General features: G+C 36.2%; 1 protein-coding gene across 3 annotated transcripts; it reads left to right on the top strand.

Annotated features, from left to right (window-relative positions):
• The first annotated feature begins 1,925 nt into the window (after nt 1-1,925).
• Nucleotides 1,926-7,208, top strand: LOC112716558 (calcium/calmodulin-regulated receptor-like kinase 2). Of its 3 annotated transcripts, none has more exons than XM_025768481.3 (8): nt 1,926-2,366; nt 3,153-3,517; nt 3,861-4,014; nt 4,432-4,558; nt 5,564-5,646; nt 5,724-5,795; nt 6,028-6,231; nt 6,332-7,208. In XM_025768481.3, the coding sequence occupies exons 2-8, from the start codon at nt 3,192-3,194 to the stop codon at nt 6,647-6,649; spliced, it is 1,284 nt and encodes a 427-aa protein (XP_025624266.1). In that variant the 5' UTR covers nt 1,926-2,366; nt 3,153-3,191; the 3' UTR covers nt 6,650-7,208. The 3 variants fall into 3 exon arrangements, with proteins under 3 accessions (XP_025624266.1, XP_025624267.1, XP_025624265.1); XM_025768482.3 differs by having other exon boundaries at nt 1,996-2,366; nt 3,144-3,517; XM_025768480.3 differs by having other exon boundaries at nt 2,013-2,366; nt 3,131-3,517.
• The last annotated feature ends 16,777 nt before the right edge of the window (nt 7,209-23,985 follow it).

Below are 23,985 nucleotides of genomic sequence, written 5' to 3'. Positions count from 1 at the left end.
GTCTGTATTTTAAAATTAAACTCTTATTTATTTAGAAAATTTAATTTTAATGCATTAGCAGTGTAAACTAGTTTTACACGTGCATCTAATTACGTAATGACACACCAGAAAAAATAACAATCTTTTATATTGACGCGTGAATGGCCATAAAAAAAGCGGATGTGATTGCATGATTGTGTAAAACGTTTTACAATGTTTCTGTCAGTATATCAAAATTAAACTCTTGTTTAGATATTATCTATAAATAAAAAAATTTATGATTATTTATATAATAAATTGTTTAGAGATAGAGTTAATTTTTTAATCGTTCAATATAAAATTAAAGCTTTCTACATTAACTTTTAGCTAAATAATAGAAAAATTGAGAAATAACCATTGTATAACAAGTAGCTAACTTTATATGTATACTTTTTTTTTTAATTTTATATATTAGTACATAGAAATTAACATAAATGATATAACTAAAAATTACGAGTAGTACAGTAATTTATAACGATAATACTTTTAAAAGTAATGCTTTATATACTCCTAGACAATTAACAAACACTTTTTTTGTGTCAATTAACAATCACTTTTGTCAACAAAGCATGTCATTATCGAAATATTTTTATTATTATTTAGAAAGAATAATTTCTAGAAAAAAATACGCTAGCGAATATCATGAAAAGCTAACAACATTGTTGTAAAAATTCTAAAAAAGTTGTATGTACAATATAATTAATATAAAGATGGTTTGTACAAAAATATTTATAAGTCAGTTTCGATTACTATTAAATCAGTAATAATGATTATTATATATCTTGGTTACTAAGAAAAATAAATATTTATTTATTTGAATAAATAATCTTAAAATGAAACCAACGGCACCCACTTTATTTTCTCATTGTCCTTTTTTTTTTTTAACATAAACTTCAAAACGCTTAAAATATGTTTAAAACGAAAATATTATGTGAATATTAAAAATCAATAATTAATAATCATTGTGTTCTATAGATATATTTATAGATGTTAGTTCGTATATTTTTCCAGTAAAGACCAATGTAATCAAACTTTTACGTAATAGCATAATCAAATTTTCATAAACACAAAAAATAGTCTTTGTTGTATTTTTATACTTTTATTATTTGTATTTTGATTATAAATGTAAAGCATAATTGATTATATTACTTATAAAATTGACTATAAATATAATCATTATATTATATTCATATTTGGGTGAATGATTGGTTAGCAACTTTTAATGTTGATATAACATGGTTGTTGAAAAATAGAAATTTTCCCTATTATTAAACTGTGTTTTCATGTGGAGTTCTTCTTTTGATTTTTTCAGTTACAGGACAATATTGAGATTTGCATTTAAAAGCTCATGTATACCAAGTACAAAATTTCATCACGAAATTAGTTACATTAGTAAATTTTATGCAATAATGTTATATACAGATACAAAATATTAGTTATTGTATAAAAATATTGGACTACGTTGTTATGATAAATTTGATTATTCTACTGTAAAATGTTTAATAATTTTAATACTTTACTTTAAAATATATAATAATTAATTTAATGATTTATTTTTTATTTTTTATTTCTTTTAAGAAAAAGAATTTTCTTGAGCAGCTCTTTGTGGATAAAAATTGAATAGTTGAAGGAAGTATATGCGGTCAAGATATCCTGTATAGGTAATGTGGTGTTTCATTAATAAACATTCCCTTTCCCAGACGAATGCCCTTTTATCTCTATTTTTTATAGTGAAAATTTAGGTGAAGTCGACTTTACGTAAAGTTGATATTTGATAGTCGTTAGATAAAAATTTAGTCAAATTATCTAAAGACTCTCACATATCAACTTCATGTAAAGTTGATTTCACCTGAATTTTTATCATTTTTTTTAAATTATGAATAGACTCAAACTCAAAATTTTGAGGTGAGAATAAAGAGATTATTTCATTTGACTTCTAGGCTAGACTCTCTTTTATCTCTGTTATTTACCATTTTCTCTTTTATTTTTGTTTGGGGGGTTCACTTTTCTTCAAGTATTTTAAACCTTAAATCCCACTCAGTTTCTATTGGAACTGCACTTACACGCCAAATTCTCTCTTTATTTTCCATTCATTCCAATTCACCCTTTCAATCAAAATCAGTTACTCTCTCTCTCTCTCTCTCTCTCTGCAGTTTCGTTCTTCAACTCTAACTTTGCTCTCTCTTATCTTTCTCGCGCACAAGTACAAAAACCTCCATTGACTATTGACCTAAAACTCATCCACAATTGCAAATTACCATTAACACCCTCAATTTCAAGCTTCACTGAACCACAAAAGAGTTAAGCTTCTGATTTTTGCATTATGAGGAGGCTCTTCTGCTGATTTGGTATGTGGATTTTTTTCATCGAAGCTCTCCTTGTTTCAAATTGTTCTTTATTTTGCGATTTATTTATTTATGCTGGAGTGCTTGTTATTTGTTTTTGCTCTCGTCCTTTTAAAAACCTGATACGATCAAATACTGTTATCTAAAATCTAAATCATAAAATTGATAAAAGCATATGTAATTTTGTTCCTTGTTTTTGTTGATTTTGGGCAATCTTTTAGGAGTAAGGATGTATGATCTATCTTAAGGAACACTAGTAATGTGGCACAGTCATTTTGGTTTCGCTAAAAGCAATAATTTTAATTTTAAAAGAAAAATGGTCGTTATTGTCATAATTAGGATGTCTATGGTTTGTTTTGTTCCATACTTATGTAATAATTTTAAATATTTATACTACTTATCGAGAATTTCAGTATTGATAATTGGTATGCACTTTTGCTAAGATTTAACTTAATTCTTTTTTTTTTAATTTTCTATTGTTGTGAGGTTATAACACTTATCTATAAGTGTTACCTGTTTTAAACTAGCAAATCTTATCAACATAGTGTATTTATAATTATTTTGATCATTGATGCATTAATGCGGATCCTTTTCTACAAGTAGGCATTTTGTTTTCTTCATGACTGCACCTCCCCGTATTTGTGAGTTGAGATCTTAGATGGGAAGGGAGGGAAGAAAAAGAAATTGTATTACTCACTGTATTGAGAGTTCGATTGATGTCAGGTTTAGCTAGAAGAGGTGTTTAGTTAACATAAATGTTTTGACAGTGAACCTCTGTAGTACTTGCAGTCTGCAAGATGATTTCATTGTTTGAAGAGGGATCAAAGAATGGTTCGTCAAGCTGATTTAGTAATTCTTGGTGTCTCTGTTGGTTTGGCCCTTGGAATTCTGATATCTTGTGCCATATTTTTTGGCATAAGGTGGTACAAGAAACGTGTGAATATTGGACGATCTGCAAATGAGAATAGTGTAACAACTCTTCCAATACGAACAAATGGATTGGGAACAAGCACTGACATCAGTGCTTCTATAACTAGTTCCATAGCTCCATCAAGATATGATAATGTACAGAAAAATTCTCATTTCAGCTGGTGGAGTAATCAAAGCAAAGATCGTTTTGCTTCAGCATCAGGCATTTTAAAGTACTCGTATAGGTATGTTTATTTCTCTATTAAGCATGAGGTTTACCTGTTTTGTTTTTGTCAAATATTTCTATTGATTAATACTACTAGGTCACAAACATATAACTATTAACGTCAAAATGTGTTGATGATTAGCTTGTAGAATTGGGAAATTTTTTTGGTCCATTGATAATAAAGTTACTTTATATGTTAGATAATATCCCTGCAAATTCTTATTTACATAGTACCATTTGTTCAATAGTAAAAAGCAAAGGACAAAGTAGGACATGGTCATGCATTCATATATGAAAATGAAATGCTATTAGAGAGGCATTACAAATTTATAATGGTGTAACTGAGCCATCACATGTTACAGGGAAATTCAAAAGGCAACACAAAATTTCACAACTTCCTTGGGGCAAGGATCATTTGGCACAGTTTATAAAGCCACAATGGCTACAGGGGAGGTGGTAGCTGTGAAGGTTCTTGCGCCTAATTCCAAACAAGGGGAGAAAGAATTCCAAACGGAGGTATAAGCCAATAACCATTTTTAGATAGGTTTCAGAATTCAGGGGAAAAAGAAAAGGCAATAAATAAATAAATAAATAAAATATCTGTTGATTTATAAGCTAATGCTATGGATAAGGATTACTGTTGACTGTATTTATGTTAATGTTTTGAAAGGAAATGAGTTCCTGTATTTTGCAAGGCATATATATATATATATATATATATATATATATATATATATATATATATATATATATATATATATATATATTAATTTAGAAGGAGAAAGATCACTTACTTCAACAGTTCAAATGTGCTTTAGATAATTGGAGACATTAGTTCTAAACTAAGCAACCCAACGGAATATTGTAAGTCTAATGTCAGTAACCATCTAAAGTTGTTGAACATATATGAATTATACAAGGTTGTTGGTTCAGGTGCTTCTGCTTGGAAGACTGCATCATCGAAATCTTGTGAATTTGATTGGATATTGTGTAGATAAAGGACAGCGCATACTTGTCTATCAGTTCATGAGTAATGGAAGTTTAGCTAATCTTTTATATGGTAAGAGGATGGTCTTTTTTGATATGACCTTGAGATATTTTAATGTGACAGCCTATGTGGACAGTTTCATGATAATGTTGTTGTCATCAAATAAATAGCCAAATTTACTTTTTTTATTTGTTTAGTAGTCACACCATCATTGTAGTCTTTCTTGATAACATACTTGTTTATCAATCCATAAGTGATGAAAGTTTAGCTAATGTTTTATATTGATAGAGGATGATCTTTCCTATTATTATGTTAAAAGCATTTTTGACGTGACATCTCTGTTGTTGAGAATTTGGTTTGGTGATTTAAGCTGGAGCGAAATAGAGCCCGAGGGATTCTAATGGGTTTTGATTGTTTGATTTAATGAGTGGACTTATTTGTGATGTACTAGATTCTATGCTATTCTATTGAAACATCCTATTTTCTTCATACAATGACCATTTATCCACACAATGGAACAAAATAATAACTGTGTCATTGAGCTTCTACTCCCTTAAATCCTGTTCCACTCAACTCCTTAAGATTTCATCAATCCAAACATAGCCTAAATGTTACAGTGGGATATTTTGTTGGATGTGTGGACACACTAGAAACCGAGATAGGATTAGGAATGAGTGTATTAGAAAGGAAGTTGGGATTGCACTCATTGTTGAGAAGTTAGGGGAATCTCCTCTTAGGTGCTCCTCTTAGGTGAGTTGGGCATCTGCAAGTGTGAAGAAGATCTATATAGAGGCCCTAGTAAGGAGAAGTGGACCAGATGGAGTATAATCAAATAAGTTGAGGTAGAGGAAGATCTAGAAAGATTATAGTCTATAGATGAAAATTAGTGCAAGAAATTTGAATATAAATGCTTTAAATACAATTATGGTTTGACAGAAAACTACAATGTGTTCTGATTCAAATTAGCCTATATTGATGCTAGCATGATTATGTTATCAAATTAGCAAGAAGATTACACTTTGTTTAGTTGCCACACTGTCATTATATTATCTAACAATAGTCTGCAAATGCACCTAGGTGAAGAAAAACAATTGAGTTGGGACGATCGGCTGCAAGTTGCTCTTGATATTTCACATGGAATAGAGTACCTTCACGAAGGGGTACGTATGATTACTGATAAATGCTCTCTTTTATTCCTTGAAAATGAATTTGGCTAATATAAACATGGATGTAACAGGCAGTTCCACCTGTCATACATCGTGACTTGAAGTCTGCCAACATATTACTAGATCACTCAATGAGAGCTAAGGTAATTTTGTTCTAGCAAGTGCATTTTAATACAGATTGTGAAGCTAATTTCCTGTTTGGAATTAGTAATTGGATCATAACATTGACGTTGGAATTTATGCAGCAAATCTTTGTTACATTACAATGAAACAATATTTCTTGTCTTGTCCAGAGAATAATGAGAGACTTGAGATTTCTATATTCATCATCATATTTTTTGTCTTATCAATTATTGTCAAAATTTGTCTGTGTAGGTTGCCGACTTCGGGCTGTCAAAGGAAGAGGTATTTGATGGCCGGAATTCTGGTCTGAAAGGTACTTATGGTTACATGGACCCCGCGTATATTTCGACAAGCAAGTTAACAATGAAGAGTGACATCTACAGTTTCGGTGTCATAATATTTGAGCTCATCACTGCCATCCACCCACATCAAAACTTGATGGAGTACATTAACCTTGTAAGATACTTCATCATGAATCACGGTATCATTCTTGTTATTATCCCTCCTAGATGTTAGAGATTTCTTTCTGATTTGCTAAGTTTACTTTTATTGCAAGGCTGCTATGGATCACAATGGTGTAGATGAAATTCTTGACAAGCAACTCGTTGGAAAATGCAACCTTGGAGAAGTGAGGCAGCTCGCTAAGATTGCACACAAATGCTTGCACAAATCACCTAAGAAACGCCCTTCGATAAGCGAGGTTTCACAGGGCATATCGAGGATAAAGCAAAGGCGGCTGCGCCATATGATGGAAGCTTCCATGTCATTTGCCAGCAACAACTTTTCGAGAGCCGTTAGTAGATTGGAAGATCAACAACTTGAGTTGAGTAGAATAACCCCCAGAACCACCATTAGCATAGGAGAAACTGGATGAAAAAGACCTTTGTGGAACAACTAATTTAATGAAACAACTAGTATATGCAAAAATATGGAGTTAAAAAAAAGAATCAAAGTATAATCAAAAGTTTAAGGCTAATTGTGGTGCATTCTTGGCTGATTTAAATGAGAAGAGGGCCAAATTAACCATTGTTATATATCTGAACACCAATCCACTCACCACCCGCTACCTGGTTTTCCTGCCACTATGATTGCTCCTCCGTGTTACAACCTTCTTCCTTCCCCACTCCTCCGTAATTTGACAATGGTCTTCTAATTTATTTCCTTTGTGAGGAAATCCTTGTTTAACGGTTAATTGCAGTTGTGGTCTAGTTGAGATGGCACATTACCATGCTTTCTAAAATGCTGCACTCGGAAAAAATACTGCCCTCGAGTTTGAACTTTGACAAAGCCAAATGGTGAATAGGAACCTTTAAAATTGTGGATATTTGAGTATGTAGTGTGGGTAAGTTTGTGATGTAATTATACCTATTATTGGAGACTGTCTAATCCATTTGACAAAAGAAAAAATGTCTAATTAGAAATTGCATTTGTTATTCCTTGTCCGTCATTTTAATTCAAAGTGAGTCCTTATAATTCAGACTAAAGTTATGGTTCTGTAATTATTCTTCTCTCTAATTAAAGTGTCAGCAAATAATTCTACTTTTCAACTGACATGTTACAATTTTGTTGTGTTGTTCAAGAGGTCTGGAACAAAAACATTGAAAGTAAAAGCAAGCACTAATCAGTTCGACAATTAAAACGACATACATGGTGTTAAAAGAGGAACTAACCCAAGGAGATACAGGAATGAAAGCACTCATAAAAGCAATGTAGAATTAAGGACAAATTGCTTTAACAGGATATAGATTTTTAAGATGTTGATGAATTTAATCTCAACCGTTTACTTTAATTAATCTCTCACATAAAAAAAACATTCTCATGAGATAAGATACAATCCCCATGGGCATCCGTAAAAATACGCACACAGACATATGATTAGTTTTTGAAGATTTTCTCGAAAGATTCAACACAATCAGTGCTGAGTTTTTGAATACACAATTTGTTATGAGAATTGGAAATCGGAATATTAAAAGGGCATGTGAGTGCTAACATTTTGAGATAAGCTGCAACTACTCCCTTAATTTTGAGTGTAAAAACAAGATTTAAGTTCATTTTGTTCAGCTAGTTACAATGAGGATAAACCCTCTAACCAGTAATGGTTATGGTAACCCTGTTTCAAAGAATATCTTATCTACATTCTAAAATAAAACATTTTCTTTTCCACCTGATTCCCATTTCTTGAAGTGTGCATGCAGCCATGCAGTTGGGCTTAATTCTCTTTTTGCATAGATTGTACTGTGCTGATTCATTCAGTTAACTGTTAAGATAATCTAATTTGCCCTAACACAGCACCTTCCATTTTTGGGCTTAGGTTTGGCCCATCAAAAACAAAAATGCTAAATATTAATACTTCTATATTTCAACTAATTGTGCATTAATTTTTTGGTAAGAGTTTGAGTTATACAATTACCGTATTTTGATTTTTTTTTAATTAAAAGGTTGGGTACAGGTTGACCAAATGATGTTTTGCAAGAGTGTAATTATTTAATATTTATATATTAAATTAAAAACTAATTACAGTTTTAAAATTCTTAATACATAATTAAATAAATAAATATTAAGATATAATAAAACATAAACCCTATATAATATTTGTTACGGTGGGTAACCGGAGATTAATGGATTGGATGGTGTTGGTTGGCCCAATCGCTTGAAAGAAGAAGCCTTCAAGTGGGTCTGCACCTCGAGGGCCTCCGTCCGACTTGCTCGTATGAGGAAAAGGGGTGGTACCTGCAAGGACACTCTGATGCCTAAGTCAGCACGGGGGTTAAGCAGGTTTAGAATGTATTGGAACTTAGAGATATCTGAGGGGTGTTAGCGTATTTATAGTGGCGAACCAATAACCACCGTTGGAGTAGTGCCACCCTTTTAGGGTGTTAACCGTCCCTTTATCTTAGGGAGGTTAAGATATGGCTCTGTAAAGTAGGTAGAGAGATTCTTGTGGCAGTTACTCTTTTGAATGAGTGTTTATCTGCCAGCTAACCCTCGTACCCGACTTCTTTATAGCAAGTCGTGGTGAGTACCGACTTCATAAGACGAAGATTGGTGCGGGGTGAGGCCCAACCCTTTGGTTTAGACCTTTTCCTTAATCATGGGCCTTTATTATTGGGCCAGGGTATGAACAGTGCCCCTACTCGAGCCCAATTTTCTTTTCAAGATTTGGGTTCGAGTATTCTACTCGGGATCGTTGTCGACTTGTAGGAGGACCGACGTGATGATCTGAAACCGACGTGGCTTTTCGTGGCCTTTCGGTTCTGACAGTTACGTCTAATCAAGCGTCGTGTTCGTTAGGGATGTGCGTAGGGATTGATGGCCTTGGTAACGGTGCATTCTCATTAATGGCTGCCCCGCTTTTACCATTATGCCCCTAACGTGCCTATAAATACTTTCTCTCTCTTTCCTTGTCTCGTTTCTTTGATTTTTCAAATTTTCACTTTTATCCATGAAGCATTTTCATATCGGTTTGTGGGACTTCTTTCGTTGAAGGCTTTTCATCCTCTCCTACCTTTTTCCGGCAAAGGTTGGTTCTTTCTCCTCTCCCTCTGTTAATTGCTTTTGCTTGCATGTTTTTTGTTTTCTTTGGAGAGGGAGAAGTGACGTTGTAGGCTTCTGTTAAGTTTCGTATCCCCTTAGGGACTCTCGTTTTTTATTCTTTTTCTTTTTTTCTTTGTAGGTTTTCGTCGCATTTTTAGAAAAAATGTCTTCTGTAGAAGTTCTTGCTCAGTGGGTTGATGTTACGGTCCTGGGGGAGGAACCCTTGGTTGATGCCGAGTTCATCACCCATCTTCGCACTCATCATCGCCTTTGTACTCTTGAGGAGGATGAGCCCAAGTATGAGTTGATGGCCCTGGGTCTGGAAGACCGGGTTTGTTTTGGGAGGGATTCCGAGGAGGTCCCTCATTTTTTCTATATGTATGAGAGCATGATTACCCGTTTGGGTGTTTTTCTTCCGTTTTCTGAATTTGAAATGGCTGTTTTGCGCCACTGTTGTGTTGCCCCTACCCAACTTCACCCCAACTCTTGGGGTTTTTTGAAAATTTATCAATTTATAAGTCACACTTTGGACTTTCCGACTTCTTTGAGGATTTTCTTCTATCTTTTCCACATGACTAAGCCCTTCAGTGGGTTAAATAACAAGCAGCAATGGGTGTCTTTCCGAGCCATACAAGGTCGGAGAATCTTCACCCTTTTTGACAAATCCTTCCATGACTTCAAAAATTATTTTTTCAAAGTGCAAGTTGTAGAGGGTCACCACCCCTTTTTCTTAGATGAGAATTCTTCCCCTCGCTTTCTCCTCTATTGGTTGGAGGCCTCCCCCTGTGAGAAGTATGGTCTGGACGACCTAGACGAGGTGGAGGCGGCCATTGTGGGGTTTTTCCGAGAAGTGTGGGGGAGGGCCCCATACTTGGATACTAGAAAATTCCTCCAGGGATCGCCAACTTTTGTTCGGTCGCAACTAGGTAGTTTTTATACATGTATATACGTTTCTTATTTTCGACTTGTATTTGCCGACTTGAGGTTTGTCGACTTGTTGTTTTTGCTAATTGTTTCTTTTGCAGATATGGCAAGGAAGAATGCTCAAGAATCTTACCAAAGAGTTCAGGAGGCTAAGGCAAGATCTCGGGCTAGGACTGGTGGCACCAGGGTGATCGTCTCTCCTCCTCCTCCTCCTCCTCAGAACGTGGGGACTCCTTCCCAGCCCATTGTGATTTCTTCTTCAGCTTTGTCTCGGCCACTCCCCTCCGCCCGACTTCTTTCTGAGCCAGAGAAGAAGAAGCGCAAGACTTTAGAGTCTGACTCTTCTTTTGATGGTGGGGTTAAGGCGGATGCTCTTGCATTCGTCCGAAAGAACATCTATCCTCATATAAGTATGGATGATGTCTCTGTTCGGAACCACCTTACCACTCTGGCTGAGGAGAGTTTTAGGGCGGCAGGTGTTTGTGGCAAGCTCTTGGATATTTTTGAGAAGACTCCTCTCAGATCTTTAGGGTTAACCTCTAAGGTTGAGGAGCTGGAAGGAAGGCTTCTTGCTTATCAAGAGCATGAGAGGGAGTTGAAAGAGGAGGTCGCTAAGCTGAAGGAGGAGAGAGATACCCTTCGGGAGAAAGAGAGTAAGTTGCAGGCCCAATGCAACATGGAGGCGGGTTTGAGGAAGGCAGCACAGGAGAGTTACCAGAGTTTATTTCAAGATCTTGTGTCTGTGAGGAAGGACTTGTTGAACTCTCGGAATGCATATGCTGAGTTGGAGGACTCTATTGCTGATGGTGCTGAGGAGGCTTGGAGGATTTTCAAGGAGCAGGTCGGAGTCATTGCCCCTGACCTGGACCTTTCTCCTTTAGATCCGGACAAAGTCGTCATTGATGGTGCTATTGTGGATCCTCCTGCCCCCGTAATTGTTTCCGAGTCATAATTGAAGACTCGGGGGCAGAGGATTATGGAGTCCCCTCCTCGTTCTAAAGACGCTTCGAGCTCTTCTGTTGTTCCTCCGACTTCCTCTTCATCTCCTGTGGTTGCCTCTCTTTCCGGTCCTGGTGGCGCTTTTCCTGACTCTGGTGGTGGTGATCCGTCTACTCCTCTGCAGAAATAACTTTATATGGCTATATGGGGGCTCGGCCTGTGAGTCCCCCCTTTTTTAAACTCTTTATATCTTGTTTGTTGGTGGTGTTTGAACAATTTCTTTTGGCCTTTTAAGGCTGTTAACAAAATATTTAAAAAATACCCTTTTTTAATAAGGGTTTTAAGTTAACAAAATACCCTTTTTTGGATAAGGGTTTAAGTTACCTTATGCGTGCATGCTTTTCTGATTTTGATTTTTCGAAATCTCCTTGATCTTTCCTGAAAACCTTTCCCCTTGGCTTGTCTGTTTTTCTGAGCCTTTTTGTTTAAGGACTTTAGGACAGCCTTTGAACTTTTTCCTAGGTTTTTTCAATCTCTTTTTTGTTATTCCTTATACTCAACTTTGCTTTATTGAGTTCTTATGACTTAGGTTATTTTTGCGATGCGTTTTTCTTCTACTCGATTTTTCATTCCGATTTACGGGTCGAAGTGTTTCCGAGTTTCTTACGATAAACTTTTATAACCTCTTTACACCGACTTGTACCTCGTCGTTTTATCCTGACGACCATCTAGGCCGGTTCATGGGATTTTCACGTTTTGTCGAGCTTAAGTCGGCGCGTTTCGTAGAAAGAAAGAGAAAACAAAGAAGGAATTTATAAGAGATATTTGTAAGATGAAAAAGATCTTTATTAATCAGGGGAGGTACTCTATTGCTACTAAGAGTTTTTGACAATCTATTTCCCTTAGTCCCTACTATGATGCCTCGTTAAAAACCCTTCTCCAGAAAAAACCCTTTTATTTTGGGAAAAAATCATGAAGTTGGGAAAAGAGTACATCAGGGAGTAGAGTTCGCTTTTAACTGTAGTACCTTTTCATATTACAAGCATGCCACGACCTCGGTAACTCGGTGCCGTTCAGGTCGGTCACTTTATAATAACCTTTTCCTAAGACCTCATTGATTTTGTATGGTCCCTTCCAATTAGCAGCGAGTTTTCCTTCCCCTGACTTGTTGACTCCAATGTCGTTTCTGATCAAGACCAAGTCGTTCGGGGCAAATGTTCTTCGAATGACTTTTTTGTTGTACCTTGTAGTCATCCTTTGTTTCAGCGCTGCTTCTCTTATCTGGGCTTGTTCTTGTACTTCGGGAAGTAGGTCGAGCTCTTCTTTGTGCCCCTGTATGTTCCCGATCTCGTCGTGGAGAATTACCCTTGGGCTTTGTTCATTGATTTCTATTGGTATCATGGCTTCTATGCCATAAACTAGTCGGAAGGGTGTTTCTCCAGTAGCGGATTGGGGGGTCGTCCTGTAAGCCCATAGCACTTGTGGAAGCTCTTCAGCCCAGGCTCCTTTTGCCTCTTGTAATCTTTTCTTTAGCCCTGCCAGTATGACTTTGTTGGCTGCCTCGGCTTGCCCATTGGCTTGCGGGTGCTCCACCGAGGTGAACTGGTGTTTAATTTTCATACTGGCTACTAGGCTTCTGAAGGTAGAATCGGTGAATTGGGTTCCATTGTCTGTAGTAATGGAATAAGGTATCCCATATCTTGTGATGATATTTTTGTAGAGGAACCTCCGACTTCTTTGAGCAGTGATGGTGGCCAATGGTTCTGCTTCAATCCACTTTGTGAAGTAATCTATTCCCACGATCATGTATTTAACTTGTCCTGGTGCTTGGGGAAAAGGACCTAACAAATCCATTCCCCATTTTGCAAAGGGCCATGGAGAAGTGATACTGATGAGCTCCTCTGGGGGAGCCACGTGGAAATTTGCATGCATCTGACATGGTTGGCACTTTTTCACAAATTCTGTGGCATCTTTCTGCAAGGTCGGCCCGTAGAATCCAGCTCGGATTACTTTCCTGGCTAGTGACCTTGCTTCGAGATGATTTCCGCAGATTCCACTGTGGACTTCTTCTAACACCTCGGTGGTTCTTGAGGTCGGTACGCACTTTAACAATGGTGTTGATACCCCCTTCTGTAGAGAATATTTCTCATCAAAGTGTAATGTTGTGCTTCCCTCCGGATTTTCCTGGCCTTTTTTTCCTCTTTTGGAAGGATGTCAAATTTTATGTATTCGACCAAGGGGTTCATCCATCCGAGGTTTAAACCGACTATCTCAAGGACTTCTTGTTTGTCTTCTATTTTTACCACTGAGGGTTCCTGGAGGGTTTCTTGGATCAGGCTTCTGTTATTCCCTCCTGGCTTGGTACTTGCTAACTTGGATAGGGCGTCCGCTCTGCTGTTTAGATCCCGAGTTATGTGTTTAACCTCGGTTTCTGCAAAGCGCCCAAGGTGCTCCAGAGTTTTCTCCAAGTACCTCTTCATATTTGGGTCCTTTGCCTGATACTCTCCACTTATCTGGGAGGTCACCACTTGTGAGTCGCTGTATATCATCACCTTTGTAGCACCGACTTCTTCTGCCAGCTTCAATCCAGCAATCAAGGCTTCATACTCTGCCTGATTATTTGAAGCTGGGAATTCAAATTTTAGGGAAACCTCTATCTGGGTTCCTCTTTCATCTACCAATATTATGCCTGTGCCGCTTCCTGTTTTGTTGGAGGATCCATCTACATAGAGTTCCCATGTAGTTGGTTTTTTCTCCTGATCCCCTGCGTATTCTGCAACGAAGTCGGCGAGGCATTGGGCTTTAATCGCCGTCCGAGTTTCATATCTTAAGTCAAACTCGGAGAGCTCTATTGCCCATTGAACCATTCTCCCTGCAACATCCATCTTTTGGAGGATTTGCTTCATGGGTTGGTTCGTACGGACTCTTATTGTGTGAGCTTGAAAGTAAGGCCGTAGCCTTCATGAGGCTACTACTAAGGAGTAGGCAAACTTCTCTAGTTTGTGGTACCTTAGCTCAGGGCCTTGTAGAACTTTATTGATGAAATATACTGGATGTTGGCCGACCTCGTCTTCTCTTATCAGGGCTGATGAGACAGCCTTGTCTGCTACAGATAAGTATAGGACGAGGTCTTTTCCAGCTACGGGTCGGGTCAGAATAGGAGGTTAGCTTAAGAATATTTTGAACTCCTGGAACGCCTCCTCACATTCAGGGGTCCATTCAAACTGACATCCCTTTCTCAATAAGAAAAACAGTGAAAGGGATTTTAGTGCTGATCCTGCCAAAAATCTGGAGAGGGCTGCAAGTCGGCCATTCAGCTGCTGGACCTCTCTCAAACAAGTCGGGCTTTTCATCTCCAGGATGGCTCTACACTTATCGGGATTGGCTTCGATCCCTCTTTGTGTTAGCATAAATCCTAGAAATTTCTCTGCCTCCACCGCGAAGGCGCACTTTGCGGGATTTAGTCCATCCCGTGCAGCCTTATGGTGTCAAAGACTTGTGAGAGGTCCGACAAGAGGTCGACTTCTTTCTTGGTCTTTACCAGCATGTCGTCGATGTATACTTCCATTAGGCTCCCAAGGTGAGAGGCAAACACCTTATTCATCAACCTCTGGTATGTGGCCCCTGCATTTTTCAATCCAAATGGCATGACCACGTAACAGAAATTAGCTCTGGGTGTGATGAATGATGTCTTCTCCTGGTCTGGCTCGTACATCGGGATTTGGTTATACCCCGAGTAGGCATCCATGAACGACAAGTATTGATACCCCGAGCTGGAGTCTACTAGGGTATCGATGCTTGGCAGTGGATAAGGGTCCTTGGGACATGCCTTATTTAGGTCGGTATAGTCCACACACATTCTCCATTTGCCATTTTGTTTTTTGACCAGCACTACATTGGCTAGCTATGTTGGGTACTTGACTTCTCTGATGAAGCCGGCTTCCAGGAGCGCCTGTACTTGCTCCTCCACTACTAGGGCTCGTTCTGGGCCGAGCTTACGTCTTCTTTGTTGTACAGGTCGGGATCCCGGATAGACCGAGAGCTTATGGGACATGAGCTCGGGGTCTATCCCAGGCATGTCGGAGGCCTTCCAGGCGAAGAGATCGGAGTTATCTCTTAGGAGCTTAGTCAACTCTTGTTTTAGGGTTTCCCCTAGGTTGGCTCCTATGTGAGTATTTTTTCCTTCCTCTTCGCCGACCTGTATTTTCTCGGTTTTTCCTCCCGGTTGTGGTCGCAACTCTTCTCTAGCCCTTGCGCCACCGAGCTCTATTGTGTTAACTTCTCTGCCTTTTCCTCTCAGGTTTAGGCTTTTATTGTAGCATTTTCTTGCCAACTTTTGATCTCCCCTTAGCGTTGCTATCCCCGCTGAAGTCGGGAATTTCATGCAAAGGTGGGGAGTGGATACTACTGCTCCGAGTCGATTTAGAGTAGCTCTGCCGATTAAAGCATTATATGCTGACCCCACATCGATGACTATGAAGTCTATACTCAGAGTCTTTGACTTTTCCCCCTTTCCAAAAGTGGTGTGGAGGGGCAAAAATCCCAGTGGTTTTATCGGCGTGTCCCCTAATCCATATAAGGTGTCGGGGTAGGCTCTTAATTCTTTCTCATCCAACCCTAGTTTGTCAAAAGCGGGCTTAAAAAGGATGTCCACTGAGCTTCCTTGGTCTACTAGGGTTCTGTGGAGATGGGCATTTGCCAAGATCATAGTTATTACTACTGGATCATCGTGTCCAGGGATTATTCCTTGCCCATCTTCTTTTGTGAATGAAATGGTAGGGAGGTCGGATGATTCCTCTCCGACCTGGTAGATTCTTTTAAGATGTCTTTTGTGAGAGGATTTGGTGAGCCCCCCTCCCGCGAACCCCTCTGAGATCATATGGATATGTCTCTCTGGAGTCTGCGGTGGTGGGTCTCTTCTATCCATATCATCTCGCTTTCTCTTTCCATGACTGTCCGACCTTTCTATGAGATACCTGTCAAGCCGACCTTCTCTAGCCAGCTTTTCTATCACATTTTTAAGGTCGTAGTAGTCGTTTGTCGAGTGACCATATATTTTATGGTACTCACAGTAGTCGCCGCGGCTCCCCCCTTTTTTATTTTTAATGGGTCTAGGGGGCGGCAGCCTTTCAGTATTACAAATCTCTCTGTATACATCCACTATAGAAACTTTTAGAGGAGTATAAGAGTGGTATTTTCTTGGCCTTTCGAGACCGAGTTCTTCCTTTTTCTTGGTTTCCCTCTCCTTCTCTTTTGTTGAGGGATGGTGCCCAGGTCGCCAACTCAGGTCTCTCAGCTTAGCATTTTCCTCCATATTGATGTACTTTTCAACTCTTTCCTGTACATCACTTAGAGAGACGGGGTGTCTTTTAGATATGGACTGTGAGAAGGGACCTTCTCTAAGTCCATTGACTAGCCCCATTATGACTGCCTCTGTGGGCAGGTTCTGAATCTCTAAACATGCTTTGTTGAACCTTTTCATATAGGCTCGTAAGGGTTCTCCGACCTCCTGTTTTATTCCCAAGAGGCTCGGTGCATGTTTCACTTTGTCTTTCTGGATAGAGAACCTCATCAGAAACTTCCTTGAGAGGTCTTCAAAACTGGTGATCGACCTCGAGGGGAGGCTGTCGAACCACTTCATCGCTGCTTTCGATAGAGTGGTCGGGAAAGCTTTGCATCGCGTAGCGTCGGAAGCATCAGCTAGGTACATCCGACTTTTGAAGTTGCTTAAGTGATGCTTCAGATCCGTGGTTCCATCGTAGAGGTCCATATCGAGGCTTTTGAAGTTCCTCGGAACTTTTGCCCTCATTATATCCTCACTGAAAGGATCCTCCCCTCCTAGGGGCGGTTCTTCTTGCTCTTCACGGGAGTTCCGGCCTTTGAGGGAGGATTCTAACTTTAAGAGTTTTTTTTCTAACTCTTTTCGTCATTCCATCTCCTCTTTTAGGTTCTTTTCGGTCTCCTTTTGTCGCTCCCGTTCTTGTTCTAACTGTTCCAGGCGACTGTGGACTAATCCCATGAGTTCGGTTGCATGGGATGGTCCCTCTTTCTCTGATTCGCGACCTTCTGAAGAGTTTACCTTTGGATTTTTTACTCCGGAGGTACCTTCCCTGTGTTGATCATTGGTTCCCTGGTGGAGGGTCAAGTCTGCATCATTATTACCTGTGTCCAGATTCTCTTGTTCAGAATCTGACTCCACATGACCCTCTTCGGGGGATCTATCCGCCATCACTGGTTGATCTCTCGGGTCCCCGGCAACGGCGCCAATGTTACGGTGGGTAACCAGAGATTAATGGATTGGATGGTGTTGGTTGGCCCAATCGCTTGAAAGAAGAAGCCTTCAAGTGGGTCTGCACCTCGGGGGGCCTCCGTCCGACTTGCTCGTATGAGGAAAAGGGGGTGGTACCTGCAAGGACACTCCGATGCCTAAGTCAGCACGGGGTTAAGCAGGTTTAGAATGTATTGGAACTTAGAGATACCTGAGGGGTGTTAGCGTATTTATAGTGGCGAACCAATAACCACCGTTGGAGTAGTGCCACCCTTTTAGGGTGTTAACCGTCCCTTTATCTTAGGGAGGTTGAGATATGGCTCTGTAAAGTAGGTAGAGAGATTCTTGGGGCAGTTACTCTTTTGAATGAGTGTTTATCTGCCAGCTAACCCTCGTACCCGACTTCTTTATAGCAAGTCGTGGTGAGTACCGACTTCATAAGACGAAGATTGGTACGGGGTGAGGCCCAACCCTTTGGTTTAGACCTTTTGTTTAATCCTGGGCCTTTATTATTGAGCCAGGGTATGAACAATATTATTGAGAAAAAATTACAACAAAACGAAAACAAAATATAATATAGATTTATTATAAACCGTATTCAATTTTTAATACTTTAATTTTGAAAATTTCATATATAATTTTATCATAAACATGATTTTTATGTAATTGATGAAAAGACATTTTGGCAAGAGCAATTACATTACTTTTTCAAAATGCTATCAACTATGTTACAGTTTACTTAATAAAAAACATGAGATACACGCTAGTAATATACATGAGACCGGTAAGTTTTGATGAGGTGAAACGTGACGGTCTTTAATATTCACTTTTAGAAATGCTTCTGATGATGATAGATTTACAGCTAAATTTTTTTAATTTTATTAGAGTTTAGTAGGGGAGTATATTTTTAAGGTTGTCTACAGTTTTTTTGTTAGTGGTAGATTATTAAAGAACTTCAATCATATACAAATTTGTCTTATTCTTAAAATTTCTGGTGCAAAAGATATGACACAGGTTAAGCCTATCAGCCTTTCCTCAATTGTGTATAAGATTATTTCTAAAGTACTAGTCCATTGGCTACAGAAATTTATAATTTCGCTGATCAGCTCTAATCAAAGTGCCTTCATTAAGGGTAGATTAATTTCAGACAATGTCCTAGTCGTTTATGAATGTATGCACTATCTAAAGACAAAGAAGAGGGGCCTATCGAGTGAAATGACTGTTAAATTGGAAATGAGCAAAGCCTATGATTATGTTGAGTGGCATTTTCTTTGGTTCATTTTGGATAAGTTGGGATTTGAATCTAGGTGGATTGTTTGGATACAGGAGATGGTGACTATAGTTTTTTATTTTGTCGTTGTTGAAGGTCAACCTTTTGGTTTTTTTAAACCAAATAGAGGTATCCGTCAAGGAGACCCTCTATCTCCATACCTTTTTTTCTGTGCAAAAGAATTATCCTTTTTGCTAAACAATGCAGAGTAAAACGGTCTCATTGAAGGTATTCAGATTAACCGAAGATATCCTACTGTTAATCATTTATTGTTTGCAGATGACTCAATCCTTTTTTGCAAAGCGTCAGAAAACAGTTGTGAAAATATTCTCAATCTTCTTCAATCATACGAGGGGTTCAATAGCCAAAAAGTTAATTTGCATAAATTAGCTCTATTATTTAGTAATAATACTCCTCTCGTTGCTCGATTACTACTGACTCGAAAATTGAAAATTGATCATATTGGTGCACAGGATAAATATTTGAGTCTTCTATCTACAGTCCAAACATAAAAAAGGCTACTTTCGGAGAAATCAAGGACAAGGTGAGGAAGCAAGTTCAAGGGTGGAAAAGAAAACTTCTCTCCTCTGCAGGCAGGTATGTTCTAATCAAAGCTATTGGGGAAGCTATCCCAATTTATTCATTATCATGTTTTCGTCTTCCTGACACTTTAATTAAGGAGATTCACAACATACTCTCCCAATTTTGGTGGGGTAAAAAAGGTACAGAGAGAAAAATAGCATGAGTTAGTTGGGATATTATGACAAGACCGAAATTGGAAGGTGGACTAGATTTTAAGGACCAAGGAGATTAGAATTTGACACTATTAGCAAAACAATGTTAGAAAATTATCTCTCAACCACAATCACTCCTATCTAGACTCTTCAAAGGTAAATATTTTCGATACAGTTCTATAATGAATGCAGAGATCGGAACAGTAACTTCGTGGGGGTGGCGTAACATATTGGAAAGGCGTAAGGTTGTTGAAAATGGGCTGATTTGACGAGTTGGTGATGGATCCAGTTTCCAAATCTTCAGTGATCCTTGGCCTACTCCTCCACATCCTTATGTTATTTTTTCATCTAAAACTTCCAATCTACAAAATCAACCACTATTAATGGTCAAAGACTTAATACTTTCTAATGGTAAGTGGAATCAAACTCTAATTAGAAGTATTTTTTCTGAAGACACTAGTTAGCGTGTGCTAGCAACAACAATTGGGGGTGGAAAAGATAAAATTTATTGGACCCTTAATAAAAGTGATTTGTATGAAGTGAGTACTGGGTACCGTGTGACTTATGGGTTCTCGCATCCTCTCATTGAATTTTGCCCAGAGATTATGAGACAACGAAATTTATGGCGAGAACTGTGGAAGTTGAAAATCTCAGGGAATATTAAGATTTTTCTCTTGAGGGACTTCCATGAAAAGCTTTCAGTGCTGCAAAAGCTTCATCATCGCATCCCATCGATTCAACCTATCTGCCAAAGATACCTACAATTTTCAGAAACAATCAATCATTGCATCTTTCCTTATGTAAAATCAAAAGAAATTTGATCAAAAATAGGCTTACCAGCTACTAGAAGGAGCACCGAAGACTCTGATTTTTATGTTGAGTGCAACTTGAGAATGAGAGTCTTGTGTACCCAACCCAATAACTCCTCTCAGAGAATGATGATGGTGATTTTGAGCTGGTTCTTATGGAAGATTAAGAACAGATTCATCTTTGATAATGTATCAACTAGTGTGGAAGAGATAATGGCGTTGTCTTTGAAGTTACTGAAAGAGTTTCAACAATTCAACAAATTCACGCTCCCTAATTGATAATTATTTTATTTTTTTATCTCTCTTATTATTAAATTATTATATGATGCTACTATAGTAGAGCGTTAAAAGTTCTCTATTTTTTTATTTGTCCCATATATAAATACCTATATGTTTCTTTCATTTGATAAATGAAATTATCTGACATTGAAAATATATATATATTGAAAAACCCTAAAATTTTATCATTTTATGGCACTTCGGATTTCAAGCAAATTCATTATTGGCAACTTCAAATGCCATTTTGCAATAAAAATAGTTATTTGTCACTTATTAGTTAAACAAGAAACACGTTAACTTGAGAGATTATTATTAGAGACTTTATATATGAAAACAGGGACGGATCTAGAAATGATATTGTGGGGGACCAAAAAACGTATATAATATTAAAAATTATGTAAAAAAATTATATAATATAAAATGTATTACAAAAATATATCGACAGAGAATATATTTTAAAGTAAAAAAATATGTGTATACTTTTTATTAACGAAGTGGTCGAATCTTCGTATCATAAAATTCACCAATGATAGAATTTGTGTCAAATTTTTCAGTAATTTTCTTTTCAATATAATTAAAAGATAATTAGCAAAAAATTCATCTTTTATTTTGTTTCTAAATTATTTTTCACAATATTCATAGTTGAAAAAGATCTCTTAATTATAGCAGTTGAAATAGAGAGAATTAATACCAAATGAATAAAAAAAGACGGCCACAAGAAAAAAAATTCACTTTATGAGATTTGAAAAATTTTATTTAATTAAAAAATATTAGTAATAATATCTTTTTCAGATTTCTTTAATATTGTTACTTACTTTTTAGATATTAAAAATTATTAATATTTAAATTGGATTGGACTTTTATTTATACTAGACTAAATAATAAATAATTTTTTTAAAAAAAATTAAATTATACATAATAACTTATTACTATTAAAAAAAGTTGGGGGTCCGAGACCGCCACTCGTCCCCCTTATGTCCGTTCCTGTATGAAAAATGAGATTTTATAATTGATATAATCTGAGGTATAGATAATATAATTAAATTAGGTTTATATTTATAATCCAAATATAAATAAAAGCATGACTAATTTTTTGTATTAATGAAAAGTTAAATTATTTTTTGTTAGAAAATTAAAATGCGTGAAAACAACATGAATAAATTATACACATAATATTTTCTTTCACAAAGACTCTTTTTTAGAAAAGGACCTACTTTAACTTTTTGAGTCGCAGACATTTAATTCTTTGAGAATTTAAAAATACATTTAAATTTTGACTTTTTAAAATTTAGACATATTAATTTTTCATGTTTACTTGGATCTATCAGATTCAACGGAAAAATTAAACGTGATTTCTATTGTACTAACCTAGTTGTACGAATACACACGTATGAGAGTTTTTAAAATTGGACTAATTAGACTCAGGAATCGATATATCCAGATTTTAAAGAAGTTAAAAACTTAAATGTATTTTTAAATCTTTAAGGATTTAAATGTATGTGGACCAAAAAATTAGGAATTGATTTGTCATTTTCTCGCTTTTTTTTAATTTGTATATATATATATATTAAAATTATTCTTTTTCTGAAAATTAACAAAGATCAAATTTTAAAATTTTTATCATAAAAAATTAGATATTATATCGTAAAATTACTTATTCCAAAAACTCATATATCTAATAATTAGCACAACAATTGTTTTTAAAAACAAAATATATTTTTTAAAAAATAAAAAAAAAACTTAGCGTGTAATAAAATCCTTAAACCAAATATAATAATGTGGTTAACTAAACAGATGGTCAGCACATTAAGTGCAAAAAGACAGACCAGGAAGGTTAAGTACATTTCACCCTAATATTTTAAATAATATAAAAGTGAAGTCAGTTGACTCATCAAATTTAGATAAATATAAGTAGTTTTATACCTAACACAAATTAAATTTAATATTATATATTTGAAAAAATAAATATCATAAACCTAAACTTCACAGAGGTTGTGCTGGTCCTTTAGGACAATTGGACAAATACTAAATTCAGATCCCACGCTATTAAAAGGGAAAAAATCTTATCAAAGATTGCAGTCTCTCATAGCTGTTTCTTATTGTACTATATGTTCAATGACATCTTGTTATGTATTGTTATTATTGTTATCATCATTGATCAGGGTACGTGAGTTGGACCTGCTACAAATAAAAAAAAAAAGAAATAATTATAATTATAATATAGAGGACCACACGAGGGGCAATTAAAATTATCAAATATTTAATTATTTGATTTGATGCACTCATAAAATGTAAATTCTTAGAAGGTGACTCCTTATGATAGAAAATGGTAACCTATCTTGGGTCACTAACTCCAATTCTACCCTTCATTTTTAATTTGTTTGTTTATATGCGGGGATCTGTGAAAATTAAATTAAACACATGAATTTGTCCTTAATTAATTCCTTAAACTAAAATGTAAGCAATCTTTTGGGGATCATAAACATTTGGTGAATACACAGATTGGACTTTTGATTATTATATGATGAGAAACATTTGTATATAACAAATTTAATGTGTTTTAATAGTAATATTCTTTTTTAATTATGATTTTTAATTATTATGAATAAAAAGGAGTAATTATAATTTTTTTTAGAATATATGTTAAATTTAATCCAAGAATACATAAAAATTTTCCTTATTATATTATTTACATTAATTAATAATAACACACAAATATTAATTGTAAAATAAAAAATAAATAAAGGATGACAAGGAGAGACAATGGTCTTGGGAGCTGCACAAAAATAAGTCTATGGAATAATGTAAAAGTCAACCAACAACAACATAGCACTTAGAGAGGAAGAAAGTGGAACATGGCATATGACATATTCAAATAGAGATTTAGCTCTAGCATATGATGTTTTTGGCACTACTCCACCAACACCACCAAGATTCTCAATTAAGATTTGCTTTGAGTTAGTGATTCTAGTCCTTCCAAAACCACAAATAATGAAGTTGTTTTTTTCCTACATTGGTCCATAAAAAAATACTAATATGCTAATCATGATTTCATGACCCTTGGTCCTCCAATAACCATTCCAACTAGTACACTTTTTTTTTTTCTTAGTCTTCCCACTTATTCTTAATTTGGTCCGCAAACATTATCAAAGGAAACTATCATAAGTAGCATTAATATGCAATTACAATTCCTTAATGCACAAGAAGGTTAGAAGCTTGGTGTTTGCATTTTTTCTTTGACCTAATATTACATCAACTCATAAGATCTAGTACTCATTATTTGAATTATGTTAAAAATGATAAAATAAAATAAAATAAAACAAAATATTTATTCATCTAACCAAGATAAAGTAATAAGTTGGTACATTATCTAACAAAAATAATTAAAATAAAGCTTTTTTTTTGTTTTTGTTTTTGTTTGTGTGCAAATTCTATTGGAAATAACCCATGAAA

The sequence above is a fragment of the Arachis hypogaea genome, chromosome 10 (genome assembly GCF_003086295.3).
Source record: "Arachis hypogaea cultivar Tifrunner chromosome 10, arahy.Tifrunner.gnm2.J5K5, whole genome shotgun sequence".
In the NCBI taxonomy this organism is placed as follows: domain Eukaryota; kingdom Viridiplantae; phylum Streptophyta; class Magnoliopsida; order Fabales; family Fabaceae; genus Arachis; species Arachis hypogaea.
This window is presented reverse-complemented; position numbering and strand designations above follow the sequence as displayed.